At 46.6% G+C, this 25388-nt stretch overlaps 1 protein-coding gene across 3 annotated transcripts in view; it reads right to left on the bottom strand.

Moving 5' to 3' along the window:
- The window catches only part of MAP3K9 (mitogen-activated protein kinase kinase kinase 9), an 81302-nt gene extending 56871 nt beyond the window's left edge, over positions 1 to 24431 (bottom strand). For all 3 annotated transcript variants that reach the window (XM_047862708.1, XM_047862709.1, XM_047862711.1), the window contains exons 1-2: positions 23708 to 24431; positions 16290 to 16703 (exon numbers count right to left, since the gene is read on the bottom strand). In XM_047862708.1, the coding sequence (XP_047718664.1) occupies positions 16290 to 16703; positions 23708 to 24107 (814 nt within the window). In that variant the 5' untranslated portion in view covers positions 24108 to 24431. The remainder of the gene's footprint in view (positions 1 to 16289; positions 16704 to 23707) is intronic.
- Between the last annotated feature and the right edge of the window lie 957 nt (positions 24432 to 25388).

Raw genomic sequence — 25388 nt, forward strand, 5'->3', positions numbered from 1 at the left:
TCTTAGAATATGTCCCTTTTCCTGAGCAGGGACATTCTTACTCTTCCTATAAGGTCATTATCAGTGACCTTCTCATTCCCAGCCTCTCCTTCAGTGTACTACATATCAAATCAAACACCAAAAAACTTATGAGGAGCCTAAAATTGGCTGGATTCATGGTCCGTATGACCTAGAAGGATGCACACAAAGCCAGCCTTATGGGGCATCTGGGTGGCTCAGTTGGTTAAGCATCCGACTTCAGCTCAGGTCATGATCTCGTGGTTCGTGAGTTCGAGCCCCGCGTCAGGCTCTGTGCTGACAGCTCAGAGCCTGGAGCCTGCTTTGAGTTCTGTGTCTCCCTCTCTCTCTGTCCCTCCCCCACTGGGGCTCTGTCTGTCTCTGTCTCTGTGTCTCTCTCAAAAATAAATAAACATTTAAAGAAAAATTAAAGCCAGCCTTACATGCAATGATCATGGGTGGAAAGGTGTCCAATGGCAGGGGCGGGGCGGGTGGTGGTGGCAACATCCAAAAGTAAATCAAAATTACACAGACTTTCTACTTATTTTGCCAGGCATTAGAGGATTCATGTGCTCCACAGAAACACTTCTGCAGATCCCCCTTTTTTCTCCTATTTGTTGTCCTCACATAAAGAAACTCATGACCTTCCTGCTTAAAATTCCTTTTTAAAAAGTGTTTCTAACATGGGGCAGCCTGGGTGGGTTCGTTGGTTAAGTGTCCGATTTGGCTCACGTCATGATCTCATGGTTCATGGGTTCGAGCCCCGCATCGGGCTCTCTGCACTGACAGTGCACAGCCTGCTTGGGATTCTGTCTCTCCCCCTCTCTCTCTGCCCCTCCCCCGCTCCAAAATAAATAAACTTAAAAAAAAAAAAGTGTTTCTGTCAGGGTGAATTTGCTGGATTCCAGTCCTTGTCCCCTCTGCTTGCCCTCCGTCACCATAGCTTAAAAATACCGGTGGCAACAAACTCAAAATTCTCTTGGTGAGGCAGGAGAAGGGAAGAGCTGGGAGGCTTTACTCATAGTGGTTGGGCGTTAGTTCACCAGCAGTCAGGTCAACTCAGAGCATTAAGGAATGAAGGCTGGAAAGCCCAATTTCTCTTTCGTGATATTAATCTATGAATGTAAGTCAGCACTACAAAGCCTGCCCACCTGTCCTCCATAGGGAACGGAACTGCCACATGGGCCCAACGCGATCCATCTGGTTACAAACTCAGTTTGCAGGGCGCTTGGGTGGCTCAGTCAGTTGAGCATCCGACTTCAGCTCAGATCATATCTCACAGCTCATGGGTTCAAGCCCTGCATGAGGCTCTGTGCTGACAGCAGGGAGCCTGCTTGATATTCTCAAGAGTCAGATGATGTGGAAGCTTCTGTTATGGTCCAACTTTTGGATAGCTTTATATAAGCATAACTTTGATTCACCCTGAACCCTAACAAGAAGCAAAGCTGAGGCTACAGAATGATGGCTAAGATTCATACTGTGCTCCTGGAGGGGCCCTGGGGAAAGGGCAAAGGAGAAAGTAGCCCTCCGCTCCTATGCATTTTAGGACCACCAGGTCTAGGGCTGTCAGGTCCCTCGGTTAGAACAGTGAAGGATCCCCTCCCTGCAATTCCAGATGTGGGGATGATCGGCCCCACAAGGACCCCAAGACCAGGTTTAAAGCCACGGCTAGCCCCAGCGCACCCAGAGTCTGGTGAGTCACAGGGTCAGTCCTACAGAACAAGCTGCTAGTATGGGGTCTCCCACTGCAATCTGCTCCCAGAGGACAGAGAAGAAAGACCACCACACGAGTGCTGGAGGGCCCTGGACTCGAGTTCAGGCCCCACCATTCTCTAGCTATGTGTTCTTGGGCAATGCATTAAACCTCTCTGGGCCTCAGTTTCCTCTACTGCAAAATGGGGTTACCACCACGTCCGCCTTGAGCATCTGAGACAGATACTGCTCCAAATTGAATTCTATAGCACCAAATACAAACCATGATTATTCTTCATCTCATCTCTAGGAATACTGGGGGGCGAAATGGAGGGCATTTGTCTCTGTCACCATGAATAATAAGCTAAGGAAAGAAATCAGATAATGTCACTAATAATCTTAAATCATCAGGCTTATGTGGGAAAGGCTTATGAGAGGCTTATGTGGGAAAAATTTAAGTTGCTTTTCTATTACCATCCATGGGACTTGATGGGCCACCCTTCCTTGTCACCAGCTGCCATGCACTTGGAAAGGACAAGCTAATTTATGATGAATTTTATGACTTTGAGGGAGAGGGGAGAACTGGCAATTACAGAGAGATTGTTAATGACCCACCATGGGATTCCTATCCCTAAAGACAGATAGCTAGGAGCTGACTACTTAAAAATGTTTTTCAATCTGATCAGAACATGGGCAGAGGCCCCTCTTTTCCAAAGAAGACAAACAAATGCCCAACAGATACATGAAAAGATGCTCAACGTCACTAATCATCAGGAAGATGCAAATCAAAACCACAATGAGATATCATGTCACATCTGCTAGGATGCCTATTACCAAAAAGCAAGAGATAACAAGTGTTGGGGAGGATGTTTAAAAAAAAAAAAAGGGAATCTCTGTGCACTGCCGGTAGAAATGTAAATTGCTGCAGGCACGGTGGGAAACAATATGGATGCTCCTCAAAAAATTTAAAAGTAGAACCACCATATGATCCAGCAATTCTACTTCTGGGTGTACATCCAAAGGAAATGAAATCACTGTCTCCAAGAGATATCTGCACCCCCATGCTCACTGCAGCATGATAGCCACGGTATAGTAAGAATCAAGTGTCTATCCACGGACGAATGGATAAAGACGACGTGCTGTACATACATATACGATCAAGTATTATTTGGTCCATAAACAAAGAAAATTCTGCCATTTGTGACAACACGGATGGACCGTGAGGGCATTATGCAAAGTGAAATAAGTCAGACAGAGAAAGGTACGTACTGACTCTAAAAAAGAGGCAAACTCAGAAACAAAGCAGAATGGTGTTTGCTAGGGGTTGAAGGGTAGAGGAAATGGAGACACGCCGGCCAGAGAGCACAAACTTCCTGTTAGAGGATGAGTAAGTTCTGGGGATCTAACATACAGCATGGTGACTATCGCTAACAATACCGTATTGGGGCTCCTGGCTGGCTCAGTCGGTAGACCACGCTACTCTTTGCCTCAGGGTTGGGCGCTCAAGCCCCGCGTTGAGTGTAGAGATTACTTAAAAATAAAATCTCTTAAAGAAAAACGCAAAACCTATTATATATTTGAAAATTGCTAAGAAGAGTAAATCTTAAATGTTGTCACCACACCAAAAAATAATTATGTGAGGTGACAGATGTGTTAACTAAGCCTGTTGCGGTAACCATTTCGCAATATATATGCATATCAAAACATCACATTGTACACCTTAAACTTACGCAATGTTACCTGTCAATTATATCTCAATACAGCTGGCAGGGGTGGGGGCGGGGGGTGGAGAGGAGGAGTCTTTACTGTTTTTACTTCCTGAAAACTAAAATACATGGCAGAGCTTGAACAGTGGTCTCTTTTATATAACCCAGTGAAGACATGATCGTTAGTGGGCAGGAAAGATGCAGACTTTGCTGCTCAGCTTTAAAAAAAATTTTTTTAACGTTTATTTATTTTTGAGACAGAGAGAGACAGAGCATGAACGGGGGAGGGTCAGAGAGAGGGAGACACAGAATCCGAAACAGGCTCCAGGCTCCGAGCTGTCAGCACAGAGCCCGACGCGGGGCTCAAAATCACGGACCATGAGATCGTGACCTGAGCCGAAGTCGGCCGCTCAACCGACTGAGCCACCCAGGCGCCCCTGCTCAGCTTTGACCTCTGGGACTATAAGCAAGGCATCCCTGATCCCTTGGATGGTGCAGATGCCTCAGATGCTGTCGCCCACGATACTTGGGACCTAGCTGGGAAACATGGCAGAGTGACAGGCCCCACTGTCAGGGGCTGAGAGTGCCTGGAATAAAAGACCTGTCACTGGACCCAGGCAACCCGAAAGCCTGACTTTAGGCAAATTACTCAACGTCTTGTGGTCACAGCTCTAAGATTCCATTAAGCTCTAGTCTAATCCATAAACACAAAAGGGAGTTATGAATGACTGGAAACTGGAGACTATCACTGTTTCCCCCAACTACAGCTTTCACCTTCCTCTTGGATTCTGAAGGTTAACAGAATGCAGAAACAAACAAAAATAAAATGTATCCAGATGGCATGCACTCCACGGAGGGAAGTGGCAGGAGATGAGGTACACAGACAGGAATAGGCAAATCACACAGAAGGAAAACACAGTCGCATCTGCACTGTGCAATCTGGGATACCTCTTTTTCTTTTTTCAAGAATACCTTTTCCTGTTACCTTGCCTTATCGGGCATATCAAGTTGCAAGCAGTCACAAGGATCTGCAGAGAAAGGTCTGAGTTACTAGATCAGTTGCTGCCAGGGCCCCACAGACCCACTGTGAAGGTCAGGCCCCAAGGTAGACAGATGGGTAGAGAGTCAGAGCCTCCACGGCTGGGCAATTCCAGAGGCAAACATTAGGCTTCTGACTTTCTAAGCTCCAAGAAACACCCTCTTTAGAGTCCTAAGCTCCTGAAAAGTTTATGAAACAGAAATGGACATATAAAAGCAAAGCTTGATGACCGCAAATGCAGTTTGTTCAGTAGAGGAGTTTGAGTCCATCCAGAAAGGAACTAGGGGTAGAAAAGGCAAGGCTATATGCAAAGTCCTATACTGGGGGTGATTTGTGGGAAAGGGGAGGCAGGGAGCAGGAGAAAATGGAACAAAGAAAAACATTACCTCTGCCGTCAATAATTCTACTGCGATTCCTGTGTTTTCACAGAAAAAAATTATTGAAGGAGACAACAGCAACAACAAACCCCATACATCAATTACATTTGCTTCTAAGAAGTAAACTTAGGGTTTCGGGTAGGAATAAGATGGACTTTTCTTTGTACTTCAGTTTTGAACTATTCTTACCTTCTGTACGTATCACTGTGTCTATAACTATAAATATCTACACTGCAATTGGAGAGCAGGACTAAAACACTTAACAGCCAAGTACAAGACAATTTATACTTAAAAGCAGAAGATCACAAATCACGGATCTAAAGACTGAGGAAATAAACATAGCCTCTGGAGTTACAATAATAATGATCGATATGTGGAGCACTTACCGTGTGCCAGACGGTGCTAAGCGCTTCATCTAGATTATTTCACTGAATCCTCACCTCTACCCTATAAAATGAGATGGGTGCAATTATCATTATTCCCATTTAACATTAACAAAAACTAAAGCACAAAGAGTTTATCATTTGTGCAAGGTCCCAGCTATCAAGTAATAGAGCCAAGGCATCAACCACACCTCACCCAGAGCTCACGTGGGCTCATCTCCAATGAAAGAGGGGGTTCACATCCTAAATGTGGACTCTAAAGGAGAGTGGGGGCATTGTTGAGATAATATCTTGGGCTGGAGAGAGACGTTAATGCATGGGAACAGGCACAGTGCTGGAATCTGTGATGACCAAACCCACAAACATTTCCTGAGGACCTACTAAGTGCTGGGCCCAGCCAGATGTGCAATAGCTATAGGCAGTAAAGCTGCTGCACAGAGATGGGCAAGGGGCAGTGACGCGCCATCCTCCTACCAAAAGAAGACCGCGGCATTCAAAAAAAAATCTCTTCAGCCCGCCCTGAATATTCCAGTCTTAAAAAAGGCTGTGCAACAATCATGCTAAGTTGACTTGGGGAAGAAGCCAGGAAGAGGTGTGAAAACGGCCTTCCCTTTGACCTTGGCCGTGGACTGGTGCAGCAGAGGAGAGAGAAATATACTGCCTTCCTCCTGGGGCAAAATCATTTTAATTATCAACTGAGAGGCCAGCAGAGCCATAAAACCGACCAGCTGTCCCATTCATTCAGGCCAAAGGCCGTAACAAGACAAGGCAGCATTTCTCAGGGGGGTAAGCACTGTGAGTTAAGATAGGTCTGGAGACAGTGAGAGAGACACCGCCTTCTTTACAAGAAGCCCAGACATGGCTGGAAGCGGCTGGGGGGGGTACCGATCCCCTTCTGCGGCTTCAGCTGAAATAAATCTGCCTTTTACGGTAAAACTACCCCTGGCCGACTTGGGAAAAGTCAGCTCAGGGCTGCCTAAAATCCTCAGGCTACTTTTTTGTTTTGTTTTAAGTAGGCTCCATGCTCAACGTGGAGCCCAGCGCAGGGCTTGAACTCACAACCCTGAGATCAAGACCTGAGTTGAGATCAAGAGGTGGATGCTTAACCGACTGAACTCCCCCAGGCACCCGTCCTCATGCTACTTTAAACAGGGAAAGTGAACTATATCCTGTGTACATCTAAAATAACAAGGAATAGAAAGAAGTTTCTCCTACTCCTTGGAAAGAGGAAAAGAGCACAGCTTCGTTACTGAACGTGGTCCCTATGGGGCACATGGCACACACTGTTTCATACCACCTCTTTTTTTTTTTTTTTTAAAGTTTATTTTGAGAGAGAGAGAGAAAGTGAGAGTAGGGGAGGGGTAGAGAGCGATGGAGAGAGAGACAGAATCCGACAGTGCAGAGCCCTATGCGGGGCTCAAATCCACGAACCGCACAATCATGACCTGAGCCAAAGTCGGATGCTTAACCGACTGAGCCACCCAGGCGCCCCTGTTTCATACCATCTTAAAACAACACTGCTCTTTTCTGTAATGCCTACATTTTGCAGATAAGGATCCTGGAGCTCCAAGAAGCTACCCACATGTCCCATGTCAGGGCTCAAGAAGTAGCTTTAATCCAAGTCTCTCTGACTCCCCAGCCAGCGTTCCTTCCATGTGTGGAAGGACCAATGGGATTCCCAAAACCAAGCATAGGGGGAAATGCTTTCTTCTCAGATCAAAACCTCCAAGTTTCCTACAGAGAGCAAAAATCCCGGGGATGAGCAATCCTCAGCTTTAATATGTCTCATTTCTAGACCTCTCTGTCATGCTCCAGCATCTGCATGAGCACAATCTTCCTGCAACTCTGATGGGGAGGGGGACGGAGGCACACAAACACCTGAGTGGTCTTGAGCCCCATCTGTAAAAGCCTAACGTCAATTCAGAGAAGTGGGGATGGGAAGCTGATAGCAAAGTTCGGAGACACCAGGATGCCCCTCATTCAGTCCCAAGGACAGAAATGGCGTTTGACGAACTGCGTCCTGCCTCCAGGATGAAGGCTGCCCTTGGTTTATTGTGAATCCCCATCATGATTCATGTGACTGGAGCATCTTCTCTCGGCAAGGCCATCTGTCATGCCCTGGGCAGCAAAGGGGCAGGGAGCTCCTGTGAGCTCCAGTCAACTGTGTTCTCGCTAAACCACTTGGAGAATATTCCCCATCAGGAGCTCTGGCCCCTGCAACAAAAAGCCAGAAAGCAGGGAACCCGGGCCTGTGCAGACCACGTAATCACCACCTTCTCCCAAACACACATTCACACTTTAAGTCACACAATGTCAGCCTGGAAGGGACCTCAGGGACCATCTCGTCCAAACCTTTTATTTCACACTCGTGGAACCTGAGGCTCAGAGAGCACAAGATGTGCCCAAAGGCAACCCAGCCAATCAGTGCTGAGGGTGGCACGTGGGTCTATGCTCCTTCCACTGCACCCATTCATTCTTCCCTTACTCACAGGCCCAGTTTAAGAAGTTCGCTGTAACAGGGGCACATGGGTGGCTCAGTCGGTTAAGTGTTCGACTTCGGCTCAGGTCATGATCTCACAGTTTGTGAGTTTGAGCCCCGCGTCAGGCTCTGTGCTGACAGCTCGGAGCCTGGAGTCTACTTTGGATTCTCTGTCTCTTTCTCTCTCTGCACCTCCCCCCCAAAATAAACGTTTAAAAAAAAAAAAAAGAATAAGAAATGCTCTCTAACAGTGTTGATTCATAACCTTCTCAGAGTCTTGGATTAGTCAAAGTAGTATACCCCAAATGAACCTATACACATTCTGCGTAGATTCCCAGGGATTCAAGGGTGCTGTGTTAACAACCTGTCCCTAATAAGAGCAACAAATATGGCTCTACAAGAAGCTGATGGGGGACTGAAAGGGATTCTAAGGTAAAGAGACGGGTGGCCCGGGGAAGAAGCTACATTTGTCTCTCGACTCAACAAGACCACGCACATCACACCTCGAGTCTCACTTTCCCTATCCATAAGTAACCCTGAGCTACGTCACGGAAATGAGGTAAAACACCGGGTCAGGAATGGAAATTCTTCCAAGAGGCGTGGAGGAAGGGAGAGCCAGGCAGGCTCTGGTCTCCTTAGAGCCCCTGAAGCACAAATCTTGACCCTGAGTGGTGACAGTGCCACAGACCAGCTGCAAAAGGTTCAGGTCACTACTTAGCTGTTACCAGGCTTGCCTGGGGAAAGGTGTAGGGAAGAGAAGACACAGTAATTTGGCTTTCAAGGCAACAGCAGCTCAAATCAGAGGAAACAGAGATAAAAGGGAAAACACTAAGGAATCTGGAAATCAGAGCCCGCACACCACTAGAAGCCCTGCTTGCCCTGCAACTGCACCCTCACTGAGGCTGTTTCCCCAAGATAACAACTCAGGGTCCAGGATACCTACCAAGATCCTTCGCACAACACCATCTTCTGCTCCAACAGCAACGCAGGCTTTAGAGGTGCCTAAACATTGCCCAGGGCCCCACACTACCTCCTACACCACTGAGTAAGCTGCAGAGAAGCCCCAGAGCCACCAAAGGTGAAGGAAGGCACTCCAGAGCAAGCTTGGGGAAAGGATGGCAAAGAGACCAGTTTCCCTCCTGATCCTTCTCAGCAGCCCCTCAGCCCCACCATCCACAGGAAAGGACCCAGGGGATGTCAAGGGCACTTGCCTCTTGTGGGGGGGGGGGCATGCTCTCACTGGACATTTGTGCCTGCTGGTCTCCTTGCCTGGACCGTCCTGGCCTTAGCTACCCTCACTGCTTTGTCTCATGAACTCCTCCCTACTCCTTCCGGAGATTCTCAGGCATGTCCCTTTATTATCATTCTCATGGTACCAACATCTGCCCTGAACAGTATGCGCAGAGTCATGACTTTACATTTTAGGTCTTTCCCCCATGACCCCCCGGGGAGCTCTGTGAGGGCAGGGCAGGTGTCTGTTTTCGTTTACTGTTATATTCTCAACACCAAGCGCTCCAATTGACGCACAAAGAAGAAGCATCTTTGTGCGAAGACGGCCACGCCCAGGGGAAAATGGACAAGCAAGGTTCCCAGGCAAAGTGAAAGAACTGAGGTCTGCAACCCAGACCTTCTGCCCTCACCCGCTTCTTCTGCCGAGTCGTGTTCACCTGGCTGGTTGGTTGCTTCGTCTCAGCCTCATCCACGTATGTCTTCATTTTGACTCCCGGAACATGTCTCTGTGTTCATGCAAAATGCTACCCATCAGCTGAACAGAATACTCTGGTACATGCCTGGTGGCTGCTAGCTAACCTTAGCTATTGCCTCCTACAACCAAAATGACCCAATTCATTAAGCGCTGATATGCTTTTGCCAGGAAAAAAAATCCTCAAAACATGTCCATCACCCTCCAATTCCAAAAGAAGGAGCTTGAGGAAAGAACCACAAAGAACAGAAATGGGAAGAAAAATGGAGAGAGAGCCAGCAGCACCCGAGCCAGGTACTGTTGGAAGTATCTCACTGGGGATGCATTCCTGAGGCATAAAAAAAGGCATTTACGCACCTCTTATAAAGGACTGGGAACTGGGCTCTCTAGCCCATACTTTGCTGCCTCCCAGACCCATCCTGGGGATGTTTTATAGTTTATTTTATGCTCTTATAGGAAAAACTGCTGTTATGGCCACTCTTCATCCTTTTCTAGGCAAGTCCTTCCTGCCACATTGCTCTTGGCCAGGATCCCTGTGCCCTACTTGCTTCTTCCATTCCTTCTTTCCTGCGCATAGGAACGCGCTCTACCTCAGCGTACAGGAGGAAGGGCACCAGAGAGTGGAATCCAGTGGGTCAGACCGTTCCACAAGCCTTGCAGCTGGCATGCTGTCAGTCTGGAGAAATCCTCCCCAGGAAACACAGTCAGGGCTACGGCCAGTGTCCAGTCCAGGTGTAAACCAGGGGTTAGATGTTACAGCCTGCCTGAGGTCAAGGGCAAGACGGAAGCTCTGTCCCCCTGACTCTTCCAAAGAAAGCAAGTCTTCGGCTTCCTTATCTTGTCAACTCCGGAGAGAAGGCTGAAGAAGGGCACCAAGTGCAACCGAGCAGAGACACCAGAGGGAGAGGTGCTACTCAGGCCTTGAGTCGCAGGGGGAGCAGCCAGTCAAACTCAACAAAACTAGAACTGAGACTGTAAGGAGCACAAAAGGGGATTCACAAGTTGGGAACACAAGGATCGCTGAGGTTGGATGGAACGGACTGGCAGTGGATGCACGCAGCACAGGGGTGGGGGGGGGGGGGGGGCGGGGCTGCTCCAGCAGTATCCGGCAGCCCGCAACTGGCTGCAGTGGAGACACTGGCCAGTGGATTATTCGGGGCTGGCATCCAGGAAGGGTGCAGGGAAAGAAGAGGGCAGAGGCACTGGAGGACGGCAACAAATACACGGCGAGAATACCACCCTCAGCACTGGAAACGATGACGAACTCGGACATTAGGAAGGGGGTGAGGGCCTGGAGATCACACGGAGGATGAAAAGCGACATCTGTACCAGGGAGGCAGGAGGGACGTCCTTTGACAAGAGAAGCGGAAGCTTTACATTTTGAGATCCTGTAAGCAGGCCAGTTCAAGTGATACTGCGCTCGCTCATTTATTCACTCATTCATGTACCTGGGAAGCTAAAGACACAAAATCCGTTTGGAGGCAGAGCGGATGCTCCTGAAATCATCGCCAACATAAAGAGGCCAGGGGATGCAGGCTGGCAGCCGGCTACAGGCCAGCAGTGCTTTGTTCTATTTTTCAACGGCCCGCGCTGGATGGAGCACGCACTCCCTTCATCATTCCCACCAAGCCCTATAGCTTCACACCAGCGGCTTCACAGACGTACTGACCCTGGAAGACATCTGAGCTTGCCACGCTAATATCCTCTACGTGCTCTCACGTAGCGTGTGTTCAGCACGAGGTGACTACTTAGCAATGACCACAGTGATGGACTGTCGGGAGGAAGCAGCCAGGTTTGCGCTGAGCACAGGAAAATGGGTAAGGTTTGGACAGGCAGAGACACGAGGCAAGGCCACCCCGGGAAGCAAGGTTATTCCCATGGCAAGGGTGTAATGAGGCCTCAGTGGCCCGGAAGCACAGAGTGTATTCCAGGGCAAAGAGGAAACCAGCTTGGCTTAAGGGGAAAGTGCCTTTAGAGGAAGAGAGAGATAAAGGCAGCAAAGACCTCATGAGAAGTTTCAGGTGACATCCAAACCAAAGAAGGCGGGTGTGGTTAGTCCCAACCAAATGCAGTCCACCACTCACCTCTGGTTTTCAGCTATGAAGCTAAGAGTAAATTGATCAGCTCTTAATGAAATGTGGCTGCTATGGCTCTATGAGTAGGACAGCAATAGCATTCCTAATTCTATAAAACCAAAGCACTATAGGGCCACGTGAAGCAATTCAGCGAGACGCCCCAGCCGCCCAAAAGCAGTGTGCCAGCAACAGCGTGGTGACTGGGAACACAAGCTGAGGGGTCAGGCCTGGGTGCTAAGTCTGCTCTTAGGCCTAGAGGTGAGATCCTAGAGAAATGGATGACCCCTTGGAGCCTTAGTTTCCTCATCTGTAAAATAAAGACATTCATAGTCTACTCGGCAGGGTTGCTGTAAGAATTAAAACAGAATCTACATGAAATGCTCAGACAGTGCCTGACCTAAAGAGAGCACTCATTTTGTATATAATATATATATATATATATTTTTTTTTTTTTGAGAGAGCAAGTGCATGCACTTGTGGGGGAGGGACACAGAGAGACAGAATCCCAAGCAGGCTCCACGCTGTCTGCGCAGAACCTGGCAAGGGGCTCAAACTCACAAAACCATGAGATCATGACCTGAACCCAAATCAAGAGTCGGACGCTTAACCAACTGAGCCACCCAGGTGCCCCAATCACATCAGTTATATTATTATTGTTACTGTTATTATTAAGGGTTTGGTTTAGTTAATACAGCATATCTAAGTAGCAGAAGACTGTGCTACCTTTAAATACCCTGTGGTGGAAGAATATTTATTTACGTAACAAGTCACGACCTGCTGACAAGGAGGGCAGCATGAAAGCATGCTACACGGTTATTAGGATTTCCTGTGTATGATTCTGGGTAAAAAACACACATAAATGCAAAAACTGGAAAAACTGCTTTACCTCTATGTTTTTCTGTGTTTTCTAAGAGGAGAAAAGAAGTGATTTAATAATAAAAGTAATAACACAACCTTCACTTTGGGCAAGGCTTTTCAATGTCCAAAGCTTTTTCCTATGATCTCATTTTACACTAATGTAAGCTTGAATGACCGCTATTAAACTGCTATTCTGCCAAATGCCTGTAAGCCAAAATCCAGAAATCCATCTCCTTACCCCCAAAAGGGCAATCTTTCCACTAAACGACCATCTTTCACTGACACCTTTGCTAACCATCAAGTCGCTGGTTTTCCCCAGTGGATGGAGCGAGACACAAATCCAATTATATAGCCAAGGTTTCCTGCAAGTAGTTTAAGAAGGGATGTTTAAGTTAATGATGCAACATGGTAAAGTAGTATAAACCATTAGTTAAATCGGGGGTCTGAGCCACACGTCCCAAGGCCTGGCTAACCTTGTTTGGCTATATGATGCTTAATATCTGAAGTAATAGTTCTTCCCAATGCATGTCCCACATTAAGATGCCATGGTAAGACCGCCAGCTGCTTCCACCACAGGCCTCCCCTGGCAGCAGACCCTGATTACTAGCTGGGCTCGATGCCACCCAGATTAAAGCCCTGCCTCTCCCAGCCTCCTCTGCCCCAGCCATGGCTATATGATTACATTCTGGCCAATTAATGCAAGCAGATGTGTCTTGCTGGACTTCTGGGAGGTTCATGGGAGCCAACTCAGTGTCAGGAGCACCTTTTTCCGGGCTTCTGCTTTTTGTCCCCCTTCAGGCCTGTTACTTGGACCTAATAACTGGCATTTCAGCAGCCATCTTAGACCATAAGGCAAGCCTAAGGCTGCAACCCATGTACTGGGCTGCCGTGAAAAATAGGAGCCTGGGTCCCTGATGACACTGTGGTGCTCTTAACCCTGCAGACCTCTTTTCAAAGACAAATGAATGTATACTTTGTTTTAGCCACTGATATTTTGGTTTTTAGGTGATGCGCAGCCAACCCTAAACTTATTGAGGATTATGCACCAATATAGGATGCTATACATGTTCCATTGCCAGTTAACAGCACATGACTCTTAAAAGTAGGTGACTAGGATAATAAAGCATTTTAATAAATCACCTTTTTACTGAATCTTTTGTAACGTATGTTTATCACCAACTACTTTCTTTTTTCCACAAAGACAGCCCCAATAGATACATTCTCTTTTCTCTAGTGGTTCTAAGTCAACTAACACGTAGGATTCATAGCATTCTGCCCTCACATGACAGCGACCAAAATCCAACTCTCTGGAACCAAGAAAAAAACAGGCCAGTGTACCCAGGTCTGCAAAAACACTAAGTTCTGACTCTCCAACTGGCGGGTAAAAACTAGCACAACATTATTTTAAATGATTAAAATGATTTTCAAGTCACGCCCACAGAGCAATGGAGTAAAAACAACAACGTCATCAAGGCTCATATTGGATTTATACAGTCCCGGCAAACAGCCACCACAGACAAATTTCAAGAAGCTACCCCAGCTCCCATGAGAGATATACAGCAGACATCAATATCAGCACCAACCGCACAGCCCAATGGACTATGCACGTTTCTGGGCATCTGTTACCGTGAGGAGGTCAAGGGTCATACTGCCCCATGTAAGTCCAACTCTCATCACGACATGGTACACCTGAGGGCTCCACCTTGGCAATCCTAAAGCCCCCTAAAGACAAAGAAAGACCAGGGTTTTGTCTCTCAGATGACAGAATGGCATTGAGGTCTCTTGCCATCTCCTGCAGCAAGTAAACTTTTCCTTCACAAGAACCTAGACTTCCATACATAATCTCACAAAAGGTAAATCCTTGTGTTTAGCTTAAATTACACCCAAGTTTGAAACTTCTTGGAGGAAATGATTGACTTTTACAGTTCCATCATCCTAGCCCAAGTTTTTAAGATTAGAGCACTTTGCCTACTTCTCCTAGCATGATAAGAAAAAATAAAGTTCACTTTCTACATTACATTTTCTACCAACTCCTCTGCTTATTCTTACCCCATCATCCAAAGCAAAGTCTAGGCAGAAATGTGAAAAGGGTCACCAAAAGTTTTAGCTTATTTAAACATTTACAGAATTTGAGAGGAGGGATGAGAATAATCGTATTTTATTTTATGGAACTTAAATCCCTTACATGCATTATATCTAATGTTCCATGCTTTTGCAAGGATGAATTTTTCTTTCTTTTTTTTTTAAAAATTTTTTTTAAACGTTTGTTTATTTTTGAGACAAAGAGAAACAAAGCATGAACAGGGGAGGGGCAGAGAGAGAGGGAGACACAGAACCGGAAGCAGGCTCCAGGCTCTGAGCCATCAGCCCAGAGCCTGACGCGGGGCTCGAACTCACGGACCGCAAGATCGTGACCTGAGCTGAAGTCGGACGCTTAACCGACTGAGCCACCCAGGCGCCCCAGGATGAATTTTTCTATTGTTAAGGGTGAAGAAGGCTCAGGTAGAAGAGATAAGGGTAAGAAAGGCTATCTTAAAGTAAATTAGAAAATATATATTGGTGTGTGTGTGTGTGTGTGTGTGTGTGTGTGTGTGTGTGTGTGTATTTACTTTAAGGGTAAGAAAGTCTATTTTAAAGTAAATTGGAAAATATATTTGTGTGTGTGTGTGTGTGTGTATTTACTTTAAGGGTAAGAAAGTCTATTTTAAAGTAAATTGGAAAATATATTTGTGTGTGTGTGTGTGTGTATTTACTTTAAGGGTAAGAAAGTCTATTTTAAAGTAAATTGGAAAATATATTTGTGTGTGTGTGTGTGTGTATTTACTTTAAAAATATTTAGAAGGATATGTCAAATGTAATACTTATGCTTCCTGAAGGAAAACATTATGGGTTACCTTTCTCTCTCTCTCTTTTTTATCTACACTTACTAACTTTTGTACAACAAGAACATGCACTACTTATATAATTTTGCTTATTATTTTAAAAAATTTAAAAAGTATTTTTTAAAGTAAACAGATTCACAGTATTATTAACAGAAAAATAAACCACATCTGGAACAGCTCGGAACAAAGTCTGAAGGATTTCTGGGCTCAATGCTGAAGAAGACAGAGAGCGAAGTTCCGGGGACCCACACCACTCTCCAAAACCCTAACTCCCTCCTCTTTGGACAGGATGCTCAAAGTGATTTATATACCATTTAACAAATTTTATCCTCTATACCACACAGTTCAGGCAAGAGAGAGCACGAATCACCACACAAAAGCAGCATAGTCCCAGCACCTGCCGATTCTGCCAAGGAGACTGGTTTCTACCAACTTACCATGTAATTATGTCTAACACTTGCTTTACAATCCAGTTTATGGATTCTGGATGTTTAATAAACAGTTACTACTCAGTTCCCTGCTATTAAACACTAGGTAGTTACAACAATTAATTAATAATACCCGTAAGCTATAATACTACCAGCTGGTCATGCTCTCCCGGTTGACATTATCATCTGGATCGGCCTCGCAGCTCAAAGAACATGCTTCTTTTTCCTTATGGCCCCTTCCCTAGTGGGTACCTCAAATTGGGGTGCTCAGGCAGAATGCATGCAGGCAATATATATTTGCATTATCTGCTGTTCCTCCAAAGGGGAAAACCCCTTTTGTAATTACAGACACACTTCCCTCAAGTGGAAAAATAAATCTATGTACATATGTGGATTTTTGCACAGCATATCAGAATTATACACTGCCAACCTTGCCTGCTAGTATGAGCTCAAAATTATCCCAAACCCCTGAGCTGCCTCATTCTTCTTTTCCTACACCAATTTTTTCCTGGCACTCATTGTACCCCTACGTCTCAACTCAAGGATGGGATGGTTTTAAGCAAGGAATTTCACTGCCCACTGAGATTCCACTCGGAATCCACTCCCACCAAGCCATGGACTGAGTATAAAAAGTGTTCTTGAGCCCTCCAGCCCCATCTCTTCATACTCACTGTTACTGGACTTAAGGTCGCGGTGGATGATGGGGACAATTGCCTCATCATGTAAGTAGTTCATCCCTCTGGCAATCTGCACAGCCCAGTTCACCAGGATGTCCGGGGGAATCCTTTTCCCAGATAACACTCTATTCAAAGGCCCTCCACGTGCAAACTCCATGACCAAGCAGAGGTTGGGTTCCTTCAGACACACACCCCTAAGGGCAATGATGTTGGGGTGCTTCAGCATGGCAAAGAGCTTGGCCTCCTGGCGAACATTCTCTATGGTTTGGCTGATGTCCTCATCGGGGTCGTGGCGAGCTGCTTTCACGGCAACCTCATCCCCTATCCAGAAAGCACGATAGACCTTCCCAAAGCCCCCGATGCCAATAATCTCTTCCAGGGTTAGCTCCGCAAAATCAATCTCTAACACTGAGAAAGAAAAGAAAAAAAGAAGTCAAAAACATTCTGAAAACACCCTTGAATCACCCATTTACCTGGAGGGTTAACAGCAAGTTGTCTGTTCACTTGGCTTTTTTGTCTCCCCACTGTAAGGAAAACTCCACAAGGGCAGGAAATGTTAACCTCTTGCATTATTCTTAATGACTAGCACATAGCAGGCATTCAAAAAATATTCATGTAATAATTTCTATTTGGGACATCATACAGAATGTCATACCAAGACAAACCATTTTAACTAAAGGGAACACAGAAGGAGATCGTTTTACTGGGTACTAGATGAGGAGAAGCGTACAACCCAGTGACAAGGCAGACACACAACAACCAAACCACGGTGTGAAAAGAACCTTTAGAGCAGTATAATCAGATCAGGAAAAACACCAACTCCCACTGCGGGACAAGGATTAAGAGGGTGAGTGGGAAAGGATTCTCAGGGAAAGCAACATTGGGAACGCACCCTAAAGAATGAGTCTGCTAGAGGGGAGCACCTGGCTGGCTCGGTCAGTAGAACATGCAACTCTTGACCTCGGGGTTATGAGTTTGAGCCCCATACTGGGTGTAGAGATTACTTAAAAATAAAATCTTAAAAAATGAGTGGGAGGGATCCCATCAGGTAGTGAAGATCAGGGGTGGGAGAAGGACAATCCAAGCAAAGGGAAGGTCACGAGCAAGAACATGGGGCATGAGAGTATATGGCATATTTAGAACTGTAGGGAGTCCAGTGTGGCTGCATTAGATGCATTAGGACACAAAATGAGGCTCAAAGTGTTATTGGGGTCACCTAGGCTGTGAAATGTTTTAAAAGTCATTCTGAGAGGCTTGAACTTCACACTGTGAATGATAGGACTAGCTCATTTTTAAGTAGAGGAGTGCTTTTAGACTGGGACTTAGAAAGGACATCGACTCTGGCAGCCATGGGGACTATAACCTGGCGGATGGGGAGCCTACTGCAAAAGGTACCACTAAGGAGGCCACTGAAGTAACCCAGGCATGCAAACACCAAGGTCTGAATAGCAGCAACAGTGAAGACAGAGAGTGTGCAGTAAACTGGGAGGATATTTTCAAAACACGGTTCTACCAGGACCTGGTGACTAGGATATGTGGGAAAGGAGCCTCCCAGGAGATATCTTACTCCAGAAGTCACCTGCTCCACAGCTCTATCCTGATTCTCCCAGTACCACACCCAACCACTCATCTTCTTTCCAATGCAGAGTTTGAATCTAGGGTACCTGATTATATCTTCCGCTCTGTTTGGAAAGGCTTCCATGGATAGATAATAATAGCTATCAGTGATTATAAATCTTGAGCTAGATAAGGTGTTGCTATATGAGTAAAGTGCTATTTTATGTTTCTCTCATGAAAACCCTGTGCTGTGTCTTCTCAGTTTGTCTTTACCTGGCTGACTCATATTCAACCCTCAGGTCTCAGCTTAAACAAAATCTCCTAAGGGAACTTTTCCTAACCCTTGCCTCAATGAGGTCAGGCCCCCATCAAACATATCCATAACAGTCTCTGTTTGGCAAGACTCGGCAAGGTTTAATTACTTGCTCAGTGCCTGCTGTCCTGCTAGACTGTGAGATTCACAAGGGCAGATTCTGTCGGCTTTACTCACCACTGTACTCATCCTGCTGAACACTCAGCAGGTAAGTGATAGTCAAGTAAAATGGGGGCAAAATCTAACTCAGGAGGGACTAAACCAAACTCAGACAGACCTGAAAAGTTAAAAAAAAAAAAAATGCATTGGACCTCCTGAAACAGATAGAGAAAATAAGGTTGCTAAAAAACAAAACAAAACAAAACGAAGAAAACAAAGATACATTTCTGAACTTCTGGCAAGATCAGAAGAGGAAATGCCCACTGCTGTTCTCTTCCTTCCTTGGCCAGCTCCAGGATGCCTCCATCTTCCACTCAGATGCTGGCAGTCCTCAAACCTCTATTCTCCCTGAATTAGAGTATTCCTAGCCTATCTAGGGCTAACATTCATTTGTAGTTTACAATGCAACTGGCAGTCTGCACAAAGGAATACAAAAAGTTACACAGAAGGTATAGCCCATCTTGACCCAAAAGTTTCAGCTGTTCAAGCTTTTCATCTCAATCTGGCACTCTTCTTGAAGAATCAGTGGTGTGGCTGGTCCTGCAGACAAACAATCAACGTCTGCTCTACAATTCTCTACATGATCTTTCAGAGGCCTGAAAGTTAAGAACTACATTTCCCAGACTCCCTTACCGCTACTGTTCTGCTTCTGCCAATTAGATGCACAAGATAGGGAAGGTAGAAGTGAGATGGACACCATGTTCTTGCTTTTCTCCTGGCAAGCATGGCTGTGGAGAAGTAGGATTTTCCTGCATGTCAGTCATTAGCTCTGGGCAGATGGAGAAAGGAATGTTGTAAGGTCAAGTGGTTGCCTAATCTCTGGACAGTAACTACAAGAGGGTGTTCCTAAGATTGACAGCTTCAATGTCACCCCCTGATTCTGTATGTTTCTAATTAGAGAAGTGGTGGCTTGCCGGGTGGGCCAGGTCTGCAATGTTCTGAGAGTTGTTCCCACAGATCCAGCTAAGAGCCCCTTCTCCCTGCCCTTCCAACACTTCTGTAAGCACTCATTTTCCTGTGCTAACTCACTTTCTGCTTAAAATAGCTTAAATGTTTCTGGGTCCTAAAATGAATCCTGATTACTAATTCTTGTCTTATCTCATTTATATGAATGAGGAAAACATGGGTATATTAAGGGGCTCTTAGAAACTCTCTTGGAAAAGAGCGCCTGGGTGGCTCTGTGGGTTGAGTGTCCGACTCTTGATTTCGGCTCAGGTCACGATCCTAGGGTCATGGGATTGAGCTCTGCACAGAGCTCTATGCTGAGTGTGGAGCCTGCTTAAGATTCTTTCCCTACCCCACCCCCGTGCACCTCTCCCTGACTTGTGTTCTCACTCATACACACACTCTCTTTCTCTCTCCATCTCAAATAAAAGAAAAAAAGAAAAAAGAAAAAGGAAACCCTCTTGGAGAAATATGTAAGTTATGTCAGGACTCTCCTTGGTCATGGAGAGAAGGAACATTCACTTTTCTTTTTTTTTTTTTTTAAAGATTTTATTTTTAAGTAATCTCTATACCCAATGTGGGGCTTGAATTCATGACCCTGAGATTGAGTCGCAGGCTCTAATGAGCCAGCCAGGTGCCTCAAACATTCACTTTTTCTAACAGCTTCTACACTGATGAAAAAAGATATGTCTCTGTAACAAGTTGGCATTTACACATCTTATTTCCTCAACTGAATATCTGAATTTTCCTTAAGGGAATAAACTGTTCAGTATTTTGTTTTATACCCTCCCTTCTTTCCTCTGTTCTGAGGCATAGTTGTAAACACACAGGACGTGTTAAGTACTTATTTAAACGTACAAGGATTTAAAAGAAGGGATTCTGAACCAGGGTGCTGAAAGGACAGCTCCTCAAATGGCATTTCACTGAAGACGGAAAACCTCTGTGGGGAAGGGAAAGTGATAATCTCTCTCTGGTAGAACATACACTCTCAGGTTCTTGCTAACTAGCTAAGGAAATAGTATGAACAGCCTTCAAGAAAAGTATAGAGCACAGCTTGTAAGCAGATAGAAGACAGAACAGTGAGGACTGGGGGGAGGGTACTTTCTTTTCTCCTCCCTGTGAAGATTCCTTTGGGTAGGAAATAGACCTTCACTGCAGCTGAGAGAATGTGGGGCTCTCCTTTCCCCCTCCAGTCAAGACCTGGTTTTAAGTAAAAATCAGGTCAAGTCACATTCAGTACATTTTTCAGTTTCTGTGGATGGATATTTTCAGGAATATCAAGAACAAAACCTTATTTCTTTCGTTTTTGCAGTCAAGATGTTATTCTCTCTCAATTGTATTCTTGGAAACTGAATGTATAGGCACATTCTGGTGGGTTTGGGCGAGTGAATGGTACACACGTGACTCATTTAAAAATCCCAAGTATGCCTGAAAATACATTCTTATGTTTCTAGTAGATGTAAGAAAAAAATGTAAATTAGCAATAACCTTAATTTATACCCTGCTTGAAAACAGACACAATCCTCCTGTAAAGAAACTGTTGTGTTGTTTTTTTTTTTTTAAATAACCTAGGGCTATTTATCTCTCATGATGATAAATTTGGAACTGTACATTTTTCCTCTTTCGCTAAAAAAAAAAAAAAAAAGATGAATGAGTTCCTAGGTTATTTGTATTTGTCAGCTCCATGGAAAGCTAAACTTTCATATCTACATTGGTGGGGATAACTGCACTATGTAAATATTAGATGATTTCTAGTATCACTATTTTTTAAAAATTTGTCACAAGGTTTGGTAATTTCCCCTCTTTTGTTTTGAATGAAGTGTGAAACAAAATTTTCAGATTGAAAAGCAATATTTGAAACTAAAACTGAACATTATTACTTAACTGAGTGTCTGCTGTTCTTAATCTAATGTCACAATTCATGCCTCAAAGGAGAAATTCAAAAGGGTAACTGGGGAAAAGCTGTCAGTGGCTCAATTTTATTCCAAAGTCTTTGGAGACCAGGTTGCCAATCACCTTTATTTTCTGAGTGACACTAACTGAACTGGTGGACACAGGAGACCCATCAGAGCACCTGTTAGCAACTTCCCATGTTCATCTTTACCAAAGCACTGCACTGAAATGATATATTTACATCACCAATCTCCCTCAGGCATGACTTACAAGCACCTCCTTATCTTATTATTTCTTTATCTCTTGGTATTTAACACAGTATCCATCTTTCACAAGGCACTCTAATTGGTTTTTGGATGAAATTAAACTTTCTGAATTATCAAGAATTAATCCCATTCAAGTTCAGAACTCGTGGTGAGACTAAATAAAATAAGTTACCAGGACCTTCAAAAATCATGTTCTTCAAGTCAGTTCTTTTAAGAAGCACAAAGTACTCCCTACTTTCTCATCATCTGAATTCTACATACAGGAATCTAGTCTACCCAAGGTAACTTTTGTTACATTAAAGATTAAGTCCTGGCTCTGTGCTGTCAGTTCAGAGCCTGGAGCTTGCTTAGGATTCTGTCTCCCTCTCTCTCTCCCTCCCCCACTCACGCTCTGTCTCTATCAAAAAATGAAGAAAGGATAAAAAAAAATTTTTTTAAGATTAAGTCCTGGGCACCTAATGGAGGAGCTGCTAATGTAGCACACTGTGGACACATCTGGTGTTCTGCAGATGAGTTCTTCCAGCCCAAGTCATATTCACTCTTGACTGCTCGACAGCTGGAAGTACAGACATTAAAGAAACTGAGTCCCTTGCTCAGGAGCCTCACATAGCTCTCCTACTCTGACATTAGCTGTAAAAAAAAAAAAATCACAAGAAGTCACCCACAAAGAAACTCACAATTTGACTTCTGTTTAAAACTACACTGTGTCTAATACGCCAGGCCATTCTTCCAATATGTGACCATGTTCACCTTCAACACTATTTCAGACCCGTATGCTAGGACCCTTAGCCTACACCTTCCCAGTACTACAGGCAAAAAGATTTAACACTCAGAAACAATTTAAAGTCATTTGTCCCCTCCAGGCTTTAAGTAGATCAAATTGTAGAAACACGAAGTTTTAAATTGAATGAGAGGGAGATAAAAACAAAGGGAACTAAGGATTTGAACATCAATTTGATAGTCAAAACACCAATAAAAAAGGAGAACAGAAAAATAAGGAAAGAGGTTGTGACTGTCATATTAAGTGATGGTATTTTATAAACATCTTAAATAAAGTAACACAATTCTTCAGGTGAAAATAAGTTATAGGACCAGAAAGATAAATGGTTTGTTTGTTTCAGAAAGATAAATGTTACAAATGAAATTTAAAAATTCAATGCCTGAAGTTGGCCCTGGGAATGATTTTTTTAATTGACTAAAATGCAAAGTATACAAAATCTGGAATAAACAATAATAAATATGTATTAACAAAACCTGTATTAGCAAGAAAGAAATTATGAGAACCCTCAAATATAAAACAGTGTAAACTGCACAGAAGATATTTACATCTTTCTTCTAAAACCACCTAGCAGAACTGATTAAGGGATTCTAATGGCAATTTAACTCCTTTAAAACAAAACAAAACAAAACAAAACAAAAAAGGGAATTTTATAGCAGGGTGTGGAACAGGGGGCTCCTGGGAAACTGATGAAAACCAGGACACTGGAAGAAAGGCCCTGGGAGGGACCCGTGGGCATGGTCCGCTTGAGATTTGGCAAATACCAAATATAGGCAAGGATCTAGGATGAGAAGAAAGGAGAAATGTATTATGTGAACAGCCTGGGTGTCAAGAGACTGGGATTTAGCCACTCTCACGGGGGAAGATCTTTTTCCCTCTCTAATCCTTTCTCACCCCATCACCTGCTTCTCCACACACTAGACCCTTCTCAGTGAGACTCCGAAAGGTACAACTTCTGAGATACATGATTGCGATCCGAGAAATAGACAAGACGTTTCAAAGACACTTCCGACCCGAGTTCACACAGGCTTCCGGGACTTGAGAGCCGGCCCAGCCAGCCCTGCGGGAGACACCCCCATCTGCTCCCTAGCAAATGCCTTGAAGGGGCGGGGACAGGCGGCAGAAGAGGTCAGGAAGGTCCCTGATTTGGGGACTAAGGTTAGGACAGAAACTACCAGCTGGCCTGAAATCCTTCCACAGTTGAGGGGAGCGGGGAGTGGGAAATGGGGAGATTCTCACGCTGGGGCTTCAGGATGAGGAAAGCAGACGCTGCCGCTGAGGTGGTCAGATGAAGGTTAAGGAGCCCGAGCGCCTGAGGTTCCAGGCAAGGCCTGCGGCATCTCTACCTTACCCATCGCACCCATCAAAGCCCCTACAGCGCGAGCGCGCGCGCACACACCCACCCGCGGGTCAATCATTCCCCACCCGTTACGAGACCACCCCTAGGCCTCCAGCCCCCCCCCCCTCCCCGCCCGGCCCCGCGGCCCCGCCTTCGCCTTACACTGAATGGGCGGGTAGCAACTGGGGTCCTCGCCGCCGTGCTGGCAACGACTGGAGAAGGCGCTGCGCGGGGTCACGTAGTTGCTGGGGAAGATGCCCACCCGCTGGTTCAGCTGCCCGGTCCACCAGCCCTCGTCGCCGGACACCTGCGAGTCCTTGGACAGCACCTCCACCACGTCGCCCAGCCGCAGGGTCAGCTCGTCCTCGCCTGCAGCCTCGTACTCGAACACCGCCGTCCAGTAGGGCAGCGGTGCTTCGGAACCCAGCTCCCCGGGGGCCGCCGCCGCCTCCTCCTCCTCTTCCTCCTCCTCCTCGGCCGCGGCCCCCGCTCCATCCTCCCCCGGCGGGGCGGCAGCGGCGGCGCTCGCCAGGCAGCCGAGAAGCGCTCTGGAGGGCTCCATGGAGCGGCCGATCCATAGGGTGCGGGGCTGCCGCCGCCCGCAGGAACCGCCGCCGCCTATTGTTCATGCGGCTCCGCAGAGCTGGGGGGACCCCCCTCCCCCGACGGCGGCCGCAGGTAGGGCCCGGGCTGGCGGGGCGGGGAGAGCCGGCTCGCTGGGGCTGGCGCGGAGCGGCGACAAGTGCGCCGAGCGCGAGTGCTCACCGCGGCATGGGGGCGCGGCGGGCCCGAGCCCCCGCCTTCGCGCTCGCCCCCCCGGGGCGGCCTGGCCACCTCCGCCGCGGGTACCTGCTCGCGCAGCCGGTGCCCGCCGCCGCCCGCTGGCCGCCGCTCCCCTTTCCGCGCCGCGCCCCGCCCCCAGCACCGCCCGCACGGCCGGGACCACCTGACGCGGACCTGGCTCCGCCCCAGCCCTGCGGACCCGAAGGGGCGGGGCCTCCCGGCACCGGACCCACCCCCCACACGCCAACCCGCCCTCCCATTGGCCGCGGCCGACCGTCCGCAGGTTCCTCCCGCCTGCCACCCGCCCGCCCCTCTCCACCCCCGGCGCCTACGTGTCCCTCCCCCGAGGCCCCGCCCCCTTTTGCGGGCTCTCATTCTCAACCCCAGGTCGACCCATTTCCCTCTCCCATTGGCCCGCGGCGGCTCCAACCATTGGTCCGCGCTACCTGTCCATTTCTTGCGAGAGTTCAACACCTCCTGGCTGGAGGAGGCTGCGGCCTCATTGGGTGCATGCGGAGGGATGGGTGGACCCAGAAAGGTAAGGCCGAGCCTCCATTCAGACCAAAAAGGCTGTAGGAGGCTGCGCCCTTTGTTTGCTGGCGTAGGGCAGTGGCCCCGTTGGCCAGCACCTGTGCTCTTGATCGTAAAGTGAGCTTTTGAGAGGGAGCAGAGGAAGAGAGCTGGGTTGTACCTCCCCCGCCAGAACCCTTTCTTCTCTAGCTCCCTCCTGCAGTTGGGTTCTCCTCGCTCTTGGATGTGCGTCTGCCCCTGTCCAACCAGGTGGATCAGCTTCCGCTCCCAGCCCCACTCCCACCCAGGAAACCTTTAATCTCTATAAGGCCTTTAGGCCCATTGGAACGTTCTTTAGAAGCACTCCTAAAACTACAGTTCCCGCCCTTTTCACACAGTTCCCGCCTTTGTAAGAGATTCCAATCTTTTTAGAATTGGCACTTTTTAGAATTCAGAGAGAATGAATGAGAGACCACCTTACTGGGGCTTCAAACTGAGGCCGGAAAGCTCAGTTTGAAAACTATCCGTGAAGAGAGTGCTTGGCCTCTCT

This window comes from Prionailurus viverrinus, chromosome B3 (assembly GCF_022837055.1).
Source record: "Prionailurus viverrinus isolate Anna chromosome B3, UM_Priviv_1.0, whole genome shotgun sequence".
In the NCBI taxonomy this organism is placed as follows: domain Eukaryota; kingdom Metazoa; phylum Chordata; class Mammalia; order Carnivora; family Felidae; genus Prionailurus; species Prionailurus viverrinus.